This window comes from Schistosoma haematobium, chromosome 3 (assembly GCF_000699445.3).
Source record: "Schistosoma haematobium chromosome 3, whole genome shotgun sequence".
Taxonomy (NCBI): Eukaryota; Metazoa; Platyhelminthes; class Trematoda; order Strigeidida; family Schistosomatidae; genus Schistosoma; species Schistosoma haematobium.
In genome coordinates this window covers 48,027,228-48,050,737 of record NC_067198.1, presented here as the reverse complement: position 1 = coordinate 48,050,737, position 23,510 = coordinate 48,027,228, and the positions used below count along the sequence as shown (strand labels likewise).

General features: G+C 34.1%; 1 protein-coding gene across 1 annotated transcript; it reads right to left on the bottom strand.

Annotated features, from left to right (window-relative positions):
* Window positions 1–1,497: 1,497 nt before the first annotated feature.
* Window positions 1,498–22,256, bottom strand: ABLIM1 (Actin-binding LIM protein 1). Its single transcript, XM_051214035.1, has 7 exons — window positions 22,106–22,256; window positions 21,968–22,053; window positions 13,476–13,571; window positions 13,240–13,423; window positions 10,798–11,249; window positions 7,934–7,968; window positions 1,498–7,187 (listed from the first exon to the last, which is right to left on the bottom strand). The coding sequence occupies exons 2-7, from the start codon at window positions 21,969–21,971 to the stop codon at window positions 7,116–7,118; spliced, it is 843 nt and encodes a 280-aa protein (XP_051070063.1). The 5' UTR covers window positions 21,972–22,053; window positions 22,106–22,256; the 3' UTR covers window positions 1,498–7,115.
* Window positions 22,257–23,510: the final 1,254 nt, after the last annotated feature.

Sequence of the window (23,510 nt, the reverse complement as noted above, 5' to 3'; positions counted from 1 at the left end):
AGTCTTAGTTAGGCGCCCGATAATTATTGAGGCTAGTATTTTAGATGCTTTATTAGTCAAACTAATCCCTCTGTGGTTGTCACAGGATGATTTTGAGCCTTCTTATATATTGGGACGATAAGTGATTGTGACCAGTTAGATGGGATTCCGATGTTTGTAATTGGTTACAGACGCTGCCAAAGTGAATGTTAAATTACCTTGTTTACCTGCTAATCTACATTTGTGAATACGTAAGTATAGAGTATGACTTTGTACGATGAAGCATTCATCACAGTTGATGCGGTGTCTTTTAAACTATGTTGATTTCATTTTCATTTTACTGTCTCATCCATTGGACCGCATAAGATACATTAGTACCAACTTCAAAAGAGTTTCAAAATCGTTTAGTTAATATCTGAAACCTTTACATATATAATCAAACCGTCTATTTACGTTTTTCTGACAGTGATCCTGTGATGTGTTGCTTTTCGAAACAACTTATTTTGTGAATGGTGACTAACAATCGAGACTAGAACGCGAGTTTTCTCTGACGTGAGACTCATCAGCTGGATAATATTGTTTATGGACCAGCCAGATGGGATATAAAATCCCGAAATTAATAATAAAATTAACTTTTCACAGTTTAAATCAAGAGCTGATGTTAGCTGAACCACTGATTCTCTCTGGCAACGGACTCCCCCGTGATGAGGCCGTGAACACGCACTACTGAGGAGTACCATACCAGGACGAAAACACTGTCCAGTGATTTAATGGTGGTCCAGTTAACATCAGCTCGTGATTTAAACAAAAATAATTCTATAATCCCTACAGAAACCCTATAATAATAATAATAATAATAATATTAACCATTATTGCTATAAAGTGTGTCTAATGAATTAAATGTCCTAGGTTCGAGTCTCAGTTTGATCGTCAACAATTGGATACAGGTATAATTTGAGGCAATCTCCTTAGGATCAATTGCAATCTTTAACATGAAAAACAGGAAAACATGAACCTTTACAAAACTATTTATGAAGTGAATTAGCATTTGCGTATTATTTTTACTTCGAATCAACCATCCCATATGAAACAAATTTTTATTCAAAATTGTTACAACTATGAAAATGTAGTTAGTAAACAAACTCTTGAAAACCTAAAAAACTGCTCTGTAAACAGAAAAAGCTTTTGCAGAAAAAAACCCATTTACCAAACTACAATAGGCTTGTATCTAATCTAGTTTTCCTACGGTTAGTATAAATTTGCTTTATGGATTAATCAAATGGATTACTAAACACCAAAATTAGTAATGGTAATAATAATAATAGTTGAAATTATTATTATTATTATTATAAAATGTGTCCAAGTAATTAAAAACGGGGACAGTTTATTTCTAGACAGTTACTGTTTCAAACAACACTAAAAAGTAATGTGAGATTCAAAAAGAAAAACTTCATTCATTTACAACAACAAAAAATAAATAAATAAATAAATAAATAAAGCTGTTTACTTTAATGAACAGAAAAGTAATTCTAAGTCATGTAATCTCACTTTTGTTTTATAATACTGAATACTTTTTTTTCAAATTCATTACAATGTGGAGTAATTGTTTATAATTATAATGAAGTAACATAAGTAATTAGAAATTAGAAACCAAATAGGGTAATTGTATTCAGATGTTAGCTTGAACTTCAAGGCGATTTCTATGGAGAAATATTAAAAATCAGGAAGTATTAAAAAATTGAATTATTACAACCTGGGACTTTGTAGCAGTATCCAACTGTAGCTGGTACCTGGACGTGGTGGTTGAGCCTCCTTATCGTGGTAACTAAAACGAGGTGTATTGGGTGGAACATTAATTCCTTTAGCTATTACCATGACAGGTCAGCTAGAGGACGGTAAAACTAAGAGCAACAACTTGAGATCTGATGGCAATGTCTTATTGCGGTGCTTTGGAAGTAAGGTATTTCTATCTGGGGAACGCAACGCTGCCGATCCTCACGTTAGGAGGAGGTTGTAAAAGTCGGTCTTAAAAATGAAGCACCTCATCTTGTTTCACAAACTGAGGCAAACCTCCAACAACATTCGATAGTACCTTAATTACAAAGACTTCCCTTTTTCAACCACTAATATTTCCTATGTCTCTACTATCAACCCTTTTCTTGTCCCCATTTTGTCCCATTATGCCATGTACGCGAACAATCCTAGTTCACGAAGTGTTATTCATGGTCTTCTGAAACGGCGTTCTAAATTACACGTTGAGACACACGACATCAATACAGACCAAGTGAGGTATCCTTTGCTCTATATGTTGAAATTCGTTTGTCTTAGTGCTAAGATTCGGTAGATTTTTTAATACAATCAATGCTGCTAGTGATGCAATATTTATGATATATTTGGATTACGCCAGCAAGATTTTACACTCCCCATTATTTATAGGAAACGTTTTATCTCATTCAGATGAATTATTTAGTTTACTTTGATTGACAGTTCATTACATTAGTGTTATTTTCGTTTCAAAACACAAAAATTTCGGGTTATCTGGAACATGTACTACTGATACATTTCTAGATGAATAACACTGAAGGATCTCTTTATTTTTCTATATCTGTAGATAATCTACCCTATATGAATCCTTCCAAATTCCATCATTTAAGGAACAGTTTAGGTGTGAATCCAAGTGATCAAATAATAAAACTTGAAAATGACAAAAGAGGAACAAACAATCCTTTATACCAACCACCAAGGTAAATTTTTAACTGATAAATTGTTCATACTTGATATATATATTCATTTCTAAAGGTTCAACTTTACTAGAATTTTAAACATTCCCATTGTGAAAATTAGAACAACAAATATAAGCGAACAATTGTTTTCAATTAGATCGTCATCAGGCTTTACTCTAATATACATGAATATTTATACGAAAATTTTAAACCAATCAAGGCAATATGGGTCAATAATCACAATGTAATAGAATAAGTCTACACATAATAGGTAAAAGTACAAGTTTATAGTAGGAAGACAGGTGAACTGATAATAGTAAGAATACCTATTATGTGTAGAGACTTATTCTATTACATTGTGATTATTGACCCATATTGCCTTGATTGGTTTAAAATTTTCGTATGAATATTCATGTATATTTGAGTAAAGCCTGATGACGATCTAATTGAAAACAATTGTTCGCTTATATGTGTTGTTCTAATTTACTAAAATTGGTGATTAGATGACAATGCTGAGACGATTTGTTCGATTCCACATATCCCGAACGAGACTGATCGAATTCACTCCCTAATAATAACAATAGGATAATTCAAACGTCATACTCATTAAGCGCGTGTGGTTAGGCGGTCTCCGTAGCTCAGTGGTTAGTACGTTGGCAATCAAGGAATTCCGTACTAAGTTAGACTATCCATGTAAACCACAACGTCGTGATGCGAACAATTCCAGATGACATGTCCCAAATAGGGCAAAATGTGTGTTATGGATTCCAGTGGTATTCACAATCCAAATTTACTAAAATTTATTCAATTAGAATCGTACCTTATTTCCTTACAATCCATACTGCATAACCGTAATTAATCTAAGTCATCTAAGTTCATAGAATATCTAAATGCTTAGATTTAACGATAAATTAAAATAAGACTTCAAAGTGTTCCTTAATGTTATTATGCAATCTTCTGTAAGTATATTTAGAAAGAATAATAAGTTTATTTGAGAGCATATTAATAGCAGACGGATACCCTGAATAAATTAAAACACAATCTGACGCCATAGTTTAAAACATTATCATTCACTCACAAGTACAAAAGCTTAGAGACTAAGTAATGATCAGTATTATTAGTATAGGGTATTCGTGGCGACTGTGGTATTTCCATAGTTTTGAATCATGAACTGATCATGGCTAGATGATCATTGCGAACCTGGAAGCCCTAAATGAGGGTTGCGTAATATCATGAGTTGATCACAATTAGACAGTAAAACCGTAGGAAGCCCGCCCAGTGGTATAGAGGATGATTTTACGCGCAAGGCAGAAAGTCCTGGTTTAGATTCGCAGATGCTCATTGCTGAGGAGTCCCATACTAGCACTAAATAACCGACCTGTGCTCTCAGGTTTCCGAAGGCGGTCTAGCTGATATAAATTTGTGACCTGAAACTGTGAAGATTAGTATTACTATTATTCTTATACGTAAAAAAGGCGACTGCCTTCCGACCATCTCTCATCCTTCTTGTCTTTACCAATAACGTAAGGCAATTCGAACACTGATTCATGATGTGAATTACCATCAACTATTAAATCAGACAGACACTAGAAACCTTATATTTTAATCCATTACGTTTAACTTACGATTAACCAAAAACCAGCCGAGTGATCATTGGTTTGGTTATCTTTGGCATACAAAAAATGATTATTCATATTTTGTATTTAAAAATAATAAAGTAGGTCACAGTACTATTATACCAATACATGTGAATAATAATAATCCGTCAAAACGTGTCATTGATGCTGGGTCAAACTAATCCGATTATTACATAGACATGTATTTATATATATTTTATGTATTAGTTTATAGAAGTGTGAATTTACTTGTCCGTGTGTTTTGCAATTTAGTGTACTAACATTCAAGTAGATTGGCTCAATTTGATCTGACCAAAACAATGGTTTGCATGTATTTATGTGATCAAATAAAAAAAATCAACGGTCTGCTATGTGTATTGTGAATTTCATGCAGAAATCATTAATGAAAATAATTAACCATTTTGTAATTGTTATCCAAGTAAATTGTAATATTCACCTCCTCTACTCGAAGATATGTGCCTTTCATTTTTTATAAAAACAAACGATGTATATGTTATCAAGAGAAATTTAGATACATCCATGTAAATTATTTACGTGTACATGACCAGACAGCTAACACATACTTTGATTTTTCAAAAAAAAATTCTTATGAAGTTTAAAAACAGATCAGTGAACAATTCACATATAACCTTTCACTTAGTCACATTATATATGAATAAAGATGAGCATATGCATATAGAAACTATTACAGTATACACAACCACTGGATAATAACAATAATGTATTACATTATTCATATTACAAATGTTTTCAGTCATCTTAGTATCTGTGTAACCATTCTAAACGTATATACAGTTGTATTTTAATAACAAACAACAAAATTAATCGGAAAAGGGGATATGAAAAGTAAGAAATTCTGGAAGATGATATAAAATGATTAAGACAATCAGATATTAGTGGATTGGTTGAGGTTAGACATTAACAACATTAGATGCCGGCTCACTGGTCCAGTAGGTTAAGCGTTCGCGAGCGAGACTGAAGGCCCTGGGTTCGAATCCCGTGAGTGGGATCGTGGATGCGCACTGCTGAGGAGTCCTACAATAGGACGAAACGGCCGTCCAGTGCTTCCGGGTTTTCAATGGTGGTCTAACATCAGTCGGTTCATGATCTCCATCATAAAACTTAACAATCTCCACAACCCCTAAAACTTATAGATACTTTATAGTTCAATTCATGAGTCAATTATGGCTAGACCACCAAGGAAAACCTGGAAGCACTGGACGGGCGTTTCGTCCTAGTATGGAACTCCTTAGCAGTGCACATCCACGATCCCACCCCACGAGATTCCGTCCAATGCTTCCAGGTTTTCCATGGTGGTTAGGCTTCAATAGACTCATCAGTTCAACTATAAAATTACTAAAATCTCCACAAACGACCATCTGATAACAGTTAGATATTTTGTGTAATGGCGAATCTTCACTAAATAGAAATGAAATAAAACAAGTTTGTCCAATTATCTACGAAAGTTAGAACAAAGTATTCGAAAGGGAATTATTGAATTGAATTTAGAAAGTCTTCACATACAGTGTATATACATTTTTAACAAGGTACCATTCCACATGATAAGTTTGCAGAAAAATGCAGTGTCGTAAAGTGAGCAACACTCTATTTTCAATGTTTAAAGTTATACAATTTTTAGTAAAAAATGCAACTGAGAGTGACTTGTTGAACAATCTGTCAAACTATCATTACATAATAGACTTTCGGTAATTAACATTCAAAGAAACATATTTTGGTTACAGTTTGATAACTGAAACTGTATCAATGCGCTCTTTGTACGAACTAATGATTCCTCTAAGGTTGATGGCCCGCTAATTACTAATTAAAAATATAATACGTTCATTTGTGCTAATTTAGTTCTACCTGCCTTAAATTGCCCCCAAATGCCCTGGTACGGCCAGCGAAGTCACAATCACTGCCTTCTCGCAGCGGGGAGTGTTGTTTACGAAATTGAGAGGACGAAAAGCTAATGTCCGGCGCTTTAACCGGGTTGGTGGATATGGAGGATTCACCTAGGGGAGTTGGAAAACCTTGATTCCAAAACAATGATACATATGGACTCCAGGATCCTAAGGAAACAAATGGTGTATGAACCAATTATTGGTCACCGGTTACCATGAGACTGCATCTCCTTACGATGCTCCATTACCTTGTGGATCAGACCTTCAGGTCGAAGGCTCGGGGTGTGGCCCCTTAAGAAAACCAGTTGTTTCGGTTTGAGCACCCGGGCAGTATTACAGCCCTCACACAAATCAAATGAGGTTTGTGTGGCGCATATGTATTTGGTGCTTCCTTTTACCAATATCTATGTGTTAAAATAAAATAAAACAAAAAAAACCTGCCTTAAATTGCACTATTTTGGGAATTCTTAATTAGCAAATTTATTCAAATACTTTTAATTATCATAATGAAGTAGTTACTAGATGAAATGAGATAAATCGAAGTATTAAATACGATGATCAAATGAAATTGAGGCAAAATTTTTCACATTCTACTTATGTTTTGAGTAATATTTTATTTCGAAATTACAATTAATAAGAAAGAAGCTTTTACATAACTTAAGTATATCAAATGATAAATACACTTAGACAGAAACTTCTAGTTAAATTTATCATGTATGTTTCGCACCATTTGAAATTCATTTGCTGAATTCATCTGCATAATAATAATGCTAAAGTTTCACAAATCCAGTATTCATCATTTCAAACGCTACGATTGCATTCACTAATCCACTGTGTAATGTAAGAATTATTGTTTATTCAACGAGTTTAAATGATTAATATTCTGATAGATTTTTGAGAACATTCACATCATTCAGTGAATTCAACATCGCTAGTTCAGTCCAAATCTTTGTAACAGAAAAAAAAAAAACTCAATTCGTTCAGTGAACAATTTTTACAAACTTAATTAAAGAAATGTTCTAACTTTATCTTCAATTTAAACCACATTCATCTAAAACCTAATCATTCGTTTAATTTTCATGTAATGATAATAATAATCATAATAATCTGTCCGTAAATGTGTATGGATTATCACGTACATACTTGTAGAACATAATAAATACATTGTGTAAATAATCCCTAGAGATGATTAGATAATCACTTATTATTCTCTACCATAGATTTGATTAGTAATATAAAAGGGAATAGATTCTTTTAAGTCAGTAATCAATTCGATTATTCAAAGATTAGACATCATCTTCTATAATTAATCTGTATAATTTCATCATACTCACATTTAAAGGACACTACTCTATGAATAGAGTGAATTATGATAAACAAATAGAATTATCGGTCAAGTAATAATGTTTATGAACAAAATAAATGATGTATCATTTTAAATGAAAACTGTTACCCTGAGTAACTAAAAACGTTTCTGTTTAAATCGATTGAAAAAAACACAGTGAAAACCAATCAGAACTGACTGAACATTGTTTCATCACAGTTTATGACTAACTCTTCTTTGGTAATATGCATCCATAACCTCATATAGGATTGATTTTAGTCATTTTAGATCTCGTAACGATCAGTGGAGGCGTTATATACTTATAAATGAAAATGAAATACTGAATAAAAAACAAGTTAGCTAACTTACTTCTAACTTCTGTTTATGGTATTCACTGCCAGGAACTGAAAAGTAATCAAACAAATAAAACTGAAAGAATTATGAGTAATTTGATCGAATTAGTTTGTTGTAAATAAGATAAACCATATATTCCCTAAGCCAGTCATAAACATGGCGAAACTTGGAACATATAAGATTAGGTTTAAGATGTCACATCAAGTCAGCACAGTACGATGAATTTATTTATTTATTTAAACACATAAAGATTGGTACAAAAAGGCATCAAATACATATGCGCCACACAAATCTCATCTGATATGTGTAAGGGCTGGGATACTACCCGGGCGCCCAAACCGAAGTAGGTGGTTTTCTTAGGGTGTCACATCCAAAGCCTTTGAATTAAAGGTTTAATCCAAAAGGCGGTGGAGCAACTTTAGTAGATGCAGTTCCATGGTAGCCGGTGACCAACAATAGCTTCATACACCATTTGTTTCCTTAGGATCCTGGAGTCCATGTGTATCATTGTTTTGGAATCAGGGTTTTCCAACTCCCCTAGGTGAATCCTCCATATTCATCAACCCGGTTAAAGCGCCGGACATTAGCTTTTCGTCCTCTCAATTTCGTAAACAACACTCCCCGCTGCGAGAAGGCAGTGAGTAGTATGAAATTATCAAGACAAACACCAAAGCATTTGAAGTATTAAAAAACATCAATCCGACAGTCGATATCTGGATATCTCATCTTGGTTTGGTCATCCTTAGCTTTTTTCCAATTTACTCTCATACAAGTTATTAAAGCATATCAAAGTAAACAATGTGTTACAAGTGTAACAAACTGCTGTTCACTATGATGTATCATTTTCAGGATGAAATAAAATTTGGAGGGATTAGATCAAGTAACAGTTGGGTTTTCTTAAATTAATTGTTTGTTGATCAAAGACAAATTGAAAACTAGGTTCATAATCGTCTTTAATATCTTAGAAAGAGCAAGAACAAAGATTTGAACAGAATAATATGAACTCGTGTTATGTTGGTCAGGTTCTAATCAATTGCTAACAACCTGAAATATTTGAAGACCAAACTTATAAAATGGATTGAAAATACATAAGTGAATTTATTTGGAATCCTTTGTGATCACAATGAATTCACGCTATTTTTTCAAGCCTGTTATTGCTCTCTTCAACAATCTGAAAAGCTTAAGGAATTTTCGGTTAGCATCGGCGAGATGGTCAAAACCAGTAGTTATCGATAGAATTCATAGAAATAATATTGCTTTATCTAATATACTTTTATGAATTACACTAGCTGAGGGTTTCAACCTTTGATTTGAGCTTTAATTTTTGGTATGTTAAATGGTATAACTGTGTGTTAAGTAGTGAAATGTATTTATTGTACAAAAACAACTTGTAATATCACTTGCCCTTTTAAACTTTACTAGGAGTATCATTTGAAAATTTATGAATCAGTTACTGGAAATAAGATGTATGTAAACCGATATACTGTCGATAATCAGTTGATTAGTTAGAGTAAACATTTTTAAACTACAACATTCAATCCGAAATATAAACTGTTACATGTTCAATCAGTTAATTCAATTTTATTTTACCACCTTACAACTTTTCTCTTTCCATCTTTTAACAAGTACACGAGTTTACAATAAACCAATTAATATTTTAATATGAAGCAAGTTTGGATTAATCATATTGCTATGCTTGATTAACCCATATCCAATCTTGAAAAAGAACTCATTTTTAAAGGTAAAATAAGTCACAATCACATTGGCTTCATTCATAGATTTAAATAAAATAAGAAGTTCCAACAACTGTAAATCGTATTGTTTAAAGTAAATGAATACTATGATTTTTTAAAAACTTCGCTTGGAGTCCCTCTGGGGGCTACTGCCGGTCCCAAGCCCGGATAAAGAAGGAGGGTTGGGTATGGGGTTAGCGACCCCAACCCGTAGAAAACTAACTCACTGAAAAATACGCTAACCAGAAAAAATTATTCAAATCTAATGATTTTTTAAAATCATTGCTTCATTCTAATGTACAACTTTCTACATTTGAATATCGAACTAACTTGTAAACTAACTAAATGGCAAATTATTTACTTACTAACGCCTATTTAATCCAAAAAAAGGCTATTTCACATATTATACATTTTGGAAAATATTTACAAACAGTAATGTAATTTATATTTTCATGATTACGTAGTTTACACATAAATATTGGATCTAAAATACTCAATACTTACTGAACCCACTGTACTCCAAAAATTTATATCTGACTGATCACATGTCTTAACTAATCAATAGTAATAAAGAGTGAATAGATTCAACGAATATGCTGACATAGTCAAATCTTATGTTTATTTTTCACATGACATGACCAGTTAATTAATTTAAGTGAATAGCTCAGTGGTAACGCCTTTGATTTTGATAAGGAGTAAAATGGGTTTGAAACCCATAGAAAGTATCAATATCTTTGTTAAAACTTGAGATACACCTTGATAATGAATACAAACCAGTGAAAAGTCTAAGTTCAAGACTATCTGACAGTAACAATACGGTATTCAATTATCATATTTGTTCAAGTGACTAAATCATACATCAGAACGATAATAAGAATAATAAGAATACCTGTAGTGTTCAGGAATTAGAGAAAATAACTTTAGATGAGGGTATATGAGGTTTACATCCTGCACGATATTCTACACATCAAGGATAATAAATGAATAAGTTTACTCCACCGAAACTTAAACTAATGTATATCCATATTGCGGAATTAATAATTCTTAAACAGTTTTATTAGATCGCTCTTCACAGTAAAATAAAGTAGTCCAGGAAAGAAAATTTGTTTGTATACTAATCATATAAAAGCTCAAGAGCAAACTTACTTGAACATCCATTTTCATGAATTTGTACACTAAGTTGATCATTAAGAGATGTAAATGATTTAAGATTAGCGTCAGAAATGAGATTTTGTTGATAATGATTATGATTTTGAGTGTTATTACCGTCAGTATGATTAACTGAATGATGTATTGGTGTAGAAGTGGGAGAAGTTCTTATTGTAGGTAATGTTTGTGATTGATGACCAGATGTTGACAACGATAATGGATTAAAGTGATCTGATTTTGATGAAGCAGAATTAGATGATGGAGAAGATGAAGTAGAACAGACACCATTCGATCCATTGGTAATAGTAGCAGCCGCAGCACTACTATCACGGGCGTTACCATCGACAGTTTTATGCAGTACATCACCATTTGTAAGATTTGATGAACATGACATACAATAATAAGATCCATCCACGATGGTGGTTCGTTCACCTGAATTGAATAAACGTCTGAAGTAAAAACAAAGATTAAACACAAAAAATGATACAAAGCATTTAAGTACACACTAAAATTACTAACATAATAAGCAATTACTAAAAGAAACTATTCACATCAATTACTTGTATAAAATACATCTTATAATTGATCATTTCATCTAGTATGTTCACTGGTGTTGCAACGGAAAAAATCTGGAAACGAAATATCTAGTATCAATTTCAAAAGTGTCCTTGTTTAAAATATAAACACAACATATGTGTGTAAAATACTTAGATCATAAAAGTCAGTGAAAATAATCTTGATATAAAATGAATTCACCTTTCTATACAACCTTCTTAACTCAGTTAGAGTTATGCCATGAGACTAGTTATTGGTTTTCATGATCCACTAAAGTAAGACTAATTTTATCCCTGAATTTCTAAATAAAAACTAGATTACTAACTATTTTGTTTACTGTAGGTGTCACAATTTAAATGCTGATTTGGTAAATACAGACAGAATTGTGGAACGATGATCAAGTGGCTAATTCACTCAGCTTTTAATCAGTAATTTGCATGATTTTATCAGGCTCCATCTACTTTATTTTAGGGAACTGTACAGTATCAATATCCCTCATAGTACGACTCTAAGGCATATATACGAACTTTTTCTTGATAGTGGAATTAAGGTGGACACGATTTATGACAGTATATTTAATAGAGCCTGTTGGATTTTCATTGTACTACTAGTTGATTGAAAGCTTTAATTACAGCATGATAATAGGACTCTATGCCGCTGGTTATTGTATATACTTACTACTCGTTTTAGTTGTCATAAGGTTATTGTTTTAAACTTTACAAAACTTCAGTTAGTAAGATGATCACTTCAACTGTTCTGTATTGCTAGTTTTTCAACCAATAATAATATCATCTTATGCTTGGAGCCATGGAAATAATTCATCGTAGGAGAACTATTGAATTATACTGAAATCAACTTTAGTAAATAGAAAATTGGTTTAAAAAAACTAAGGCGGCAAAACGCTACTGGTCAGTTGAACCTTAAAAGCGAAAATTATATTACTTAACAATAGCAAGCATTCTATGACAGTAAATAAAATGAAAAGAAACTTATTATTATTTCTTCAAACTTGGAAGTCAGAGTATGATCATATATCACTGTCTTGAACAGTTCGTAAGAATGAAATAGACTATTTCGCACTGTTGTTTTAACTTCCTACTGATGAAAACAGTCACTAGACAACACTACAGTGATGTGAGCCAGAGGAGTGCAATCGCGTCGGGTGTGAGGCAGTTACTCACCAAAGACATTGGAAGATGGCCGTGCAACATGGTGGATTGATTGAGACTAGACATTAACATCTTTGGATGCCGGTTCAGTGGTCTATACGTTAAGTGTTCGCACGAGATCGAAGGTTCTGGGTTCGAATCCCGAGTGCAGTATCGTGGATGCGACTTCCGAGGAGTCTCATACTAAGATGAAAGGGCCATCCAGTGCTTCCATGTTTTCAAAGGAAGGCTTAAATTGATCAGTTCATGATCTCAACAATAACAATTTTAATTTATTCTTGAAAATTATTTTCACAAACGTATCCTGGGTATATCTTTACATCCGATGTTAGTTGGATATTGTATTGCAGAAAGACTGTAAGCTGAAAGGTGTAGTTTTGTTAACATCTGCAACTTATAAAAATGATAAAAATGCATGAAAAGATTGTATTCAATAAGAGTTCTCCAATAAATTTATTAAAATTATACTGTTGTATTTCTGGTTAATGGTTGCATGAAATAAAAGGGAAATGAATCAAGCTTTACTCTATAATCGCTTCAGATTATGACCAGACGGTCAATGAATACTCTACGTGAAATCAGTTTCCATAAATACTCTAGTGACAATGATGTCTAGTTGAAAAACAAAACATTCATCGATTAAGCGTTTGTATCAAAAAATAATAACAAGCAAATGATGGTTTATGTATTAATATTAATGAAATATGAAACGAACCTGCATGTTGTACAACGAAAACAATGAGTATGAAATGTTTTCCCCAATACTGTAACAACTTCACCTTCTACATAACCATGACACGTTTCACATCTTACACCAAATTCTGTTTGATAATCATTTGGACAGTAGAAATTTTTATCTTTAACAAAAAATCCACCTTGTTTTAAATTTTTACGACATTCTATTCAAAATAAATATGGTTACAATTTTTTTTTGGAAATTATTTAACTTACTGATACATTGAAAACATTTGTAATGAACAAATTGTTGTTCAATTTTCAATACATCACCTTTACATCGTTTATGACATACCGTACAATAAACTTTGACTACAATAAAACAAAGATCGAAATAAAATAATTAAAAAAAAGTATCTTTAAAGGAAATTTATAATCAGCTTAATCAATAAGAATAATACATTAACTAATTACTTAGTACTATAATTACTCAATACCTATCAAGATGATGTAAAATATCGTTACTATGGCAACCGGACTAAAAGTAAATGGATAAGAATATAAAAAGTAACCAAAATTTTCTAATCATAGACATTTGACGAGTTAGAGATGTTTACAGTGAGATAAATGAAAAGTTAATTGATTATACATTTGAAATGAATTATTATTGTTAATATTAACAGTAGTACATGTAATAGTGGAACGATGTCTATGAATGGCCTTTGAAAGTAAGATTCATGTGTCTATAGATCAGTAAAATAAAGAAATCGAAACTTTTCCTTGTTTCACCCTATTTCTACTTAATGATGTAAAAAAAAATCTTGGTACTTGTTTGTTATGTTACACACGTTTTGATTTGATTTTATGGTTATCTTTAAAAAAGAATTAGAGCTATACAAGATGACTGAACATTTCTTTAAGGAATTCTGCATTTTTAGCAATATCCTACTAGAAGTTAGAACAATGTAACTTATGTAAATTTCTAAGCTGTCTTCAGTGCGTTTGACTAGGCCTCACTAAAACCAACTGATTTCTTGTAATGAGAAAATCAGAACTAAAAGATTGTCATAAATATTGACTAATAAGGTTCATTCAACTTTTGCAATCAAACAAATAGCAGTGAGATATTCAAACAAATAACATTTTGTCAATACATACCCAACCGAGATAACTGTAGTTAATTGATTAAGCAGCAAATACAAAGTTTTATCAACAACGCTGATTAGCAAGTTTATTTGACTTCTGTCAAAAAAAAGTAGGAATATGCTAAGAACCTCCCTGGCTAAGTTGCCCAATAGTGTTCTCGATGTAACTTTCTCTGCAGAAATGTGAATTGATTTATTTATGATATAATTTTGGTTGCCAAACTAGTTAGACACTATCAATAAAAATCTTAGATAACTGGATATTTTAGCCTTTAAAACTTCAACCATTAGGTCGCAGATGTGAGTCCCGCTCACTCTGCATTTATTTGGGCAGCCACGTGATAGTAAACTCCGCACAAAACGTGCCTTGAAATCGAGTTCACGAACATGTACTTGGTAAACTAGTTACATCATTGCCAAAATAATAACAAGCACTTCAAATCTAACCTAGTAACGAAACATTTACAGCCCAAAATGATAACTGAAACAACCGGATCTAGCTAAGTTCACGCAATTCGTCTATACTTATAATTCCAGATAATACTAATCTTTCAAACAACTCTAGTGAAACTACTAATTAATTACAACCAAACAAAGTTTTAAATCACTAGCTATAAATTTCATTTGTAAAAATTTGAATCGAAGCAACGTGTTAACCAACATTAGGTATGTGCACTCAAGTAGAAGTAATAATAAGATGACTTAGGTAAATAAACTGATTGGTATCCTAGTTTGTAGCTGAATGACTGAGCGTCGGTTGTTTTAAACCCTTATCTGCCGCTCAGTAAACAAGGTACTGAAATCTCCAGCGTCAATTCGATAAACGGTCTGGTGCATCTATATCTCCCTTATATTCTCTATTTCTCTGTCATTTGTAAAAGTCTACTTCCATAAATTAGATATTCATGAAATAGTTTCAGTTTATTATTACTTTCAGACATGCTATTATAGTTTTGTGTACCATTGACATGAAAATATCTCCATATTTACTGGAATATACATTTATTCATACGATTCTTTCGAGTGTATTGCCAAATTTTATTTACTATGGTAAGTACTCTACCTCCACATACATTAGAAATTTTTGCTTGTTCATAGTGGAAAACAAACCCAGTGCCAAGAATGCAAGTGACAAGACAACACTATGTACATATCATTATTCTGACTTGTGTGCAAAAGGTTACTCTTTACATTAAATCATAACTAAATTATTAGGATGGGCGAGTATTTAGAAGATAAAAAATAAGTACACACATGCAGTGTCTAGACACTTGTTATTTAAGATCTCAATCACAGTTTTTAACTGCCCTATATAGTGTGATTGTTGTAGTTTAATAGCATCATTAGCCGTAACAAAGTAGATATACCCCCACTACAGTTTCAGTTGCCTGTGAGACCCGAAAAAGACTCAAGTACATAATCTCTATCCACAAAACTCAGATCAATAATCCATCGCCTAACATCTCAGCAACAAAGTTTTTCACTAACGGAGTAACGGTTTGCATGATTTGTATTAATCACTCCAACGAAGTGTGAAGATCTATTTATTTCGTCCTCGGTGCTAAAATGTACTGAGATAAAACATTAAAGCTCAACCAGTTAGTATGATTATGTAGAGTGGGTACTTTAACAGCAAGCAGAAAATAACTCATGTTAATTAACAGGGAAACTTTTATGTTAAACCATTTTAATTACTGATAGAACTTCATTAACCTAGCTAGAAAGAAATTCACGTAGTTGATATCAAGCATTTTCGCCACCTAAATTATCAGAATGTTTCCACTTTGTTTGGAAATCTGATAATGAGAGTTGGTTGGTAAAATATTGCTGCTAAACATTCAGACAAAGAATTATCGCTAAAGTGGATCTAGATTCCGCCAACATAGAGTAAATCATAAAACTAACATGATATACAAAATCGCTTCATTTAAACATCAACGTACGATTGACTTTCCATTGTAAATCTGGAATTTAATGCAGTAAACCATGAATAATTTGGATTCGGTCACAAAACTATTTCGTCATAATGTTGTTTTTCGTAGGATGAGGTGCCTAATTGTTTACAGATGAATAACTATAAAGACAGTTCTTATAACCCTATTCCCACAGAATCATACTCTGGAGTGACTTATGTTGAAATAATCCATAAATTTAAAGTAATATGACTTGTTTACCGAGTACGGATTGTTATGCTTGGCTTTAAGCTACACTTCAGATATTAGGTCCAGTGATACTACTCCGGTGAACAAACTGAAGTAGGATTATAAGTAAAGATGGATAGTGGCTAGCAGTGGAATCCAGGACGCGCGTTTCGTCCTGTTTGGGACTCATCAGCTGGATGTGCCTGCATCTCAGAGTTGATGTTCACTCTGGGACTCGAACCCAGTACCGTTCACTTTAAACGCCATTGCGTTATCCACTTAGCTACTGAGTCCTGTTAACCACTTGCTTGTGTAATGGGGTGAAGTTTAATTCACTTGGTATTGTTTTACTTGAATCTTCCCATTGATGTTTTAGGACTGAAATTGATCAGTCTCTTGTAAATTAAGCCTATATCGAGGCATACGCACAGTATGCACATATGCCAATAAGAGACTGATCAATTTCAGTCCTAAAACATCAATGGGAAGATTCAAGTAAAACAATACCAAGTGAATTAAACTGAAGTAGGTGGAGAGGGTTTCAAATCAACGAACTAGTGGTTGAAAGACGAATAGTTCCACTGACACGGCATAAAGCTATGAGTATCACACACCTGAAGGATTTTTTACCAGCACCTATAGGTTAACTAAATAAAATTATCAAATTGTCGTACAGCTCTTAGTAGAAGGTATGTTGTTTCCTCATAATCTATGTACTAAGTGATTTTGCTACAACATTCTGAACTATCGGAAACTCGCAAAATTTATATTCCTGACTTATGTTGAATTTCATAGGCCTCCTGTATAAGCTAATGACAATAAATAAGATTTAACTGGGCATTTACTCTTGAAGCCAAAAATAATCCATGCTAATAAAATCCAACGAAATGCGTCGGGAGATGCAGTCACATGGTAGCCGGTGACTAACAATAGATTCATACGCCATTTATTCACTCAGGATACTGGAGCCCACGTGCACCATTCGTTTGAAATCAGAGTTTTCCCACTCACCTAGGTGGATCCTCCATATTCACCAACCTGGTCAGAGCACCGGACATTAGCTTTTCGTCCTCTCAGTTTCTTAAACAACACACCCTCCGCGATAAGGCAATGAGTGTGACTTCCCTGGCCATGGCTGTATACGCGTGGTCTTATGAGGGCATTTCAAGAGGGAAAGCTGACTCTCTTCACCCTCGGCCGTACCAGGGTATTTATGGGCTAAGATGGATAATGGCTAGCGGTAGAATCCAGGACGCGTTTTTAGTCCTGTTTAGGACTCGTCAGTTGAATATACCTGCATCCGAGAGTTGATGTCCACTCTGGGACTCGAACCCAGTACCGCTTGCTCCAAACACCATCGCGTTACCCACTTAGCTACTGAGTCCTTATTGACAGTTAAATCAGCCAGTTGAAAATTCGTTGCGCAAACTGAGAGGTGATACCAAGTGCCCCAATAATTGCTTTCAGCTTATATGATTTATCATTTAAAGCAAATATGATGGTTTCATAGAACTATCTTGTAAATAATATTTTAAAACTTCAGTCGTATTTTGAATATTAAATAGTTAAAAAGATTGGATCTGGTTTGCAATAAAACATTACTTTGAATATTCAAATAATTCGTTAATATAAAAATATTCGTAAGCCAATTATACAAATATAGCAGAATGCACATTCGCATATGACACTGATAGCTTCCTGTAAGCTATGTAATATTTCCGCCAGAGAGTATTGAGAGCTATTTGTTGAATCAGTATGACCTCCTCTTACGTTATCAAACGATTTACTAAGTACTTTATTTATTTCCCTGTTATAATTTCTCAGGTCATGACCCAGTTATTCCTATTGCTTAGTAATCTTGGACACTACTTGACTCGACAAGTCCCCAAATCAGAACACGGTAGAGCAGGAACGAAATTATATTCCGAATAACAAGGGTAGATGGACGTAGGAAGCACATTAGGAAAAACGTTAGTATATTAATAGTTTTTACATAACATTCCAGAGTCTTCTTCAAGCATCCACTAGCGCTGATTGGATAAGAAATAGCCAACAGGAGTGCACTAACACAATCCTGCACAGAACGTGTCTTATTCAAATCAATATTCCGCTTACACCCTACCTATTCCGATGACCTATCGATGAAAATTAGAGGAACAATTATGAAAACTACAGCAAACGAAGCGAATCAGAAGCTAAAGGACTACAACGGAATACCAACGAACGTTGTTTGAACCGACTTCCGAAAAGCATTTTAGTGAGGTGACGCGTAGCAAACTCCTTATGGTGATGGCAAATCTAGGGATCAGTAACTTGCCGGTAGGTCGACGACAGAAAACAGGAATGAAGTAACACAAAGCTTAGCTGTAGTTCCTTTACTTTTCGTACTGTACTTGAATGAACTCTCGAATATTTTGGTACCCCTAATACCATTTTGTGTTAAAGACATCAAAATCCGATAAGAAGTAACGGGGAATACAGATGTAGTGCACTCAAGACCGATATAGACGTTTCATTTAGCTGGTCTAAACTGTGGTTGATATCTATTGAGGAGGACAAGCGTCTATATGCGCAGTGGATACACAGGTAAATAACTACAGTATTAGGGAGATGTCCGTCTTGTCACATGATAATCTAGGGGTAACAGTGACCCCCATCCACAAGAATATGGTCCACTGGCGTGCGTTTTGAGATAAGGAGTTTGGAAGAATATGGGCCTTAAGATGGATATTTCTCAAGTTGGTACAAGTATGATGGCTATGGTATACGCAAGCTTGGTGAGATCTAAACCTGAAAACCAATCTCAGGCTAAAGGCCTCAGTTTACAATGTGACTCGCATAACTTAGAAGTACGAAAAACAGATATCCGTGCAAATTCAAAGATTAACTGTTATGACGGGATGAAAAGTCAAAGTAGATTGATTACTCATTATGATTTTTATTCAACATTAATTCAATTTGATGATCACGCAGTATAGTATTTGTTTCGTTTTCCCTTATGACATTTTGTTCTGTATAACATATGATGTTCTTGTATGAAATATTTTTCATATATGTGACTTCTGATTATTCATCAAAAATGGGCGTACAAACCAATATATAAATGAGCGTATTTCCGACTAGACTGGTCGGGATTGCTCGTGCTTCTGGTTGCTTGTGAAATATATTTCCCCGTTTCAAACTTGAACTTCTCTCTCTAGTTAGCGAGTCTGGGACGCATCAGAATAGCTAGCTTACTGATCTTTGTTCACCGAGTCTTTGTTTCGTTCGCAGACTAGGTGAACTCGTAATCGTAACAATACACAAGATTCTTTGGAAATTTATACCTTTTTACTCTGTTTTACTGCAGATCAAGAGGTTATTTGACTTTGATGTAAAGAACACCATGAAATGATTTTGAACCTTCTTATTTTCCTCCCAAAAGATCAGGACGGCTCAAAGGACATAGTAGGCGAGTTCAAAATCCAAGAACGAACGAAATATGCATGGTATACAGATTTTCCCACATAGCCATAAACTCTTGGGACCTACTACCGGAAGGAGTGTTTGCATCTTCAAATGACTCATGCAAAACTAGGTCAGACACTCACAAGAGTTTAATAAAAGGGGAATAACACATGCCATAAGGATTCTGTCCTCAATAAACAATGTAAATCTGAAATCTAAGATGCTTGTCCAGTCATCCCTCAAACTAGTTCAGAAATATTCTATGCGCGAAACGTTTTGAATCACAACTTTAGTTCACTAGTCGCTGAAAATAAAACCATAATCAGAAGTATTTTGTGATTAGGTAATACCATCAGACATTTCATGAAGCATGCATACAGCTACTAATGGGATGCGTACATCAGGGAAAAGGACCTAAACTAAAAAACCAAAAAATGTTCCAAATATATAGGTCCTTAGAAATAATGGTACAATTATCAGATCTAAAAATATAATGAATCAACCAAAATCACAGCCTTTGATTTTAGCCATCATCAAAGTACCTAAAGAAAAATTTGAAGATAGCTACCAACAAATATTCCATAAATTAACGGCGCCCAAATGCCCTGGTATGGCCGAGAGTGGTGTGGGCCCGCCCTCCCTCTTGAAATGCTCTCACACGGCCACGTGTATACAGCCTCTGCCAGAGAAGTCCTATTCACTGCCTTCTCGCACCAGGGGGTGTTGTTTACGAAAATCAGAGGACGAAAAGCGAATGTCCAGCGCTTTAACCGGATCCCAAACCAAACCAATGGTGCACATGGGCTCCAGTATCCTGAAGGAACAAATGGCGTATGAATCAATCGTTGGTCACCGGCTTCCATGGGACTGCATTTCCTTACGATGCTCCACTGCCTTGTGGATCAGACCTTTAGGTCAATGGCTCGGGGTGTGGCCCCGCTAAGAAAACCACCTGCTTTGGTCTGGGCACCCGGTCAGTATCACAGCCCTCACACAAATCGAATGATTTATGTGGCGCATATCTACTTGGTGCCTCCTTGTACCAATGTTTATGTGTTTGAATAAATAATAAATAAATAAACTACAAATTAACAATGAATTAAATTTTGCTAAGATTCCGACACAACTAAGACATTTTGAACTTTACGATTGTTAGGACCAGAGTCAATAATTAAACGTAATTTATTTTATCTGCGTAGTTCAAATACATCTAAACCAAATTCATTTTAGAGTGAAAAAGTGATATGGAGATTCCTACAAACTTACGGAGCTGCAGATTTTAGTTCACACCAAAAACAACCGAGAGGTAATTTCTAATACTTTAAGTTCCAGTTGTAATGTCACCTTGGATTCATGTTTATGTGCAATCAGATGACTTTATGATCGGCTTTTGAGGCATTTCGTTTTTTTTTCTCTTTTATATCCTTACGTGTACCTTGTCCTATATACTATCAACAAAAACGCACCTTATAGGTGACGAGCTAACAACGCTTGTATCGTCTATAGTCTGTAATGACTGAGAATACATGTTGAAGACGTCTTCGTCGAACCAAAAATGTCGATAAATTTAGACGACTTTTAAAATTTCTACCAAAACCATGGTGCTTTTTCAAGTCTCAACATCAGCTAGTCTAAATACCAAGTTACAAATTTAAAGCTCACAACTAGAAAAACAGTACTCGCGGATAATTCTCACATACTAATGCCACGGGCTAATTTACAAATCTAGAATTTTATGCTTAATTCGTGATTTCTTCACTATTAACTGGCATTACTCTGAACCGATCAAATTCAGTCCACGAGTGTTTGCATATGATCAACAAAACCACCATATACCCCAGAAACTATCCAAACAAGTATAAAGTATACATTTAACTCTTATTAAGGTCTTTCAAAATTTATGGAACATGCATCATATTTTTCACATGATGAACAAAAGCTTTGTTATGTATATCTCGTTTTTTGTCTGGAAATTGAATAACCATTGGTCGCAAATGCAAAACATCACAGCAAACCATAAGAAATGTTTTCTTACCCATCTTATGAGGGCTTTCTAATAATAAGGCGTCCTATATACTTCGACCAAATAATAATCCATAGCCAGTAAAGTTAAAACCAACACTACGCATAGGTTAATTAAAGTTGAGTTGAATAAACAAAACTGGAACTTTACATTTTATGTTTACTTTCTTCAGATATCTTCTTGTGATTCCAAGGAAAGAGAGATAAATTGAGGTAATTGTTGCAAGTTGAAATTGAGATGCTCATCATAGTTTACTGGACTTCAAACAGAACTGTTAGATTTCTCATGTTTGAGTTTTTCAACTAATCCGAATATTAATGTCCAACATCAGCTTGAACCAGCTTCAAGCACTCATTTCTAAGTCTCTTATTTATTATGCTTTCCAAGCGTCCAGTGTTTAAACATTAAATTCCATATTACAGAAAATGAGTGTAGTTGTATCTGTATACGGAGGGAAGCTTCTATTTACAGGTTGATGTTCTTGCTGTTTTAAATTATAAACATCACGGATGAAGAGTTGGCTAGACTCTTCAAAACGATATGCTTAGTTAATTTATTCTGATGAAAATACCTCGAATTCCCCCCCCCAGGTAGATAGGCAGAAACACAGAACCTTCGAACTCCTGAAGAATATGTAGACCACTTATCTTTATATGGATGCATGACGTCAAGACCGTGGATAGCATCCTCCATAACACTTTTGTAGCCTTGCATCCTTTTTTATCATCATTCACAATCTGGAAATCCAAATTAACAGTATATGACTAAATCCCAATTTCTGTTTATAATTTCAAGCAGGTCAAATCAACAGTCACTTATGCTGTCAATCCATGCAGTTATTCAACGCAGCTTCTATAATAAAAACATGAATTCCACTTTTATGATCTAAAAAACAAAGATTTATTATAACTTTACACATTGATCAATAATTTTCCGTACTTAATGTTGCTGTAAAGTTCTCTAGGGAGCCAATGGAAAGAGATCCTGCTAATCGAACCGAATGCTAGCTGACTACAATCCTGAAAAAGTCAAAGGTGAATCAATCATCATTGATGATTTCCTCTGGCATCTGAAGCCACTGGGTTCGTTTACCTCACAATTCTTTGGCCTAGGGAGACCTGTTGATCTGATCCCAACTTGATCGCTTGGTAATGTTAACGAAATAAAGGTGCCGACTATCATCGTACGGAGATATCGATTTCATTCTCGTTAGAAAATAGCGAAATAAGTTGAGTGCGAGAATGAATTTCCGACATGGATATTTCATGCACCCGCTTCCCGATACAGGTAAGGGAAACGAAGCGGAGAAGTAGACCGTAGAAAGCGAACGTACCGACTCTCTGTACTATTCACTACAAGTATTAACATGACCCGAAGTAGATCATGGACAATACGGCAAATAGACAAACATTGGATATGAAAATGAATGATAGACATGCACATTCAAGTACACGCAATGAGCATGAGCTGAGAAATACGAGGATATGTAGACAACAAGTGTGTGCTGATGTTATATTTTCCAATGAAAACAACTGAGTTATTATGAAGCTAAACA

Excerpts from the sequence above, each read along its gene's own strand:
- ABLIM1 (XM_051214035.1), bottom strand. Across the intron at positions 13,424-13,475 it reads CAAATGTTTTCAATGTATCA|AATGTCGTAAAAATTTAAAA; the intron begins GTAAGTTAAATA and ends TATTTTGAATAG. Across the intron at positions 11,250-13,239 it reads TTTCGTTGTACAACATGCAG|ACGTTTATTCAATTCAGGTG; the intron begins GTTCGTTTCATA and ends TTTTTACTTCAG.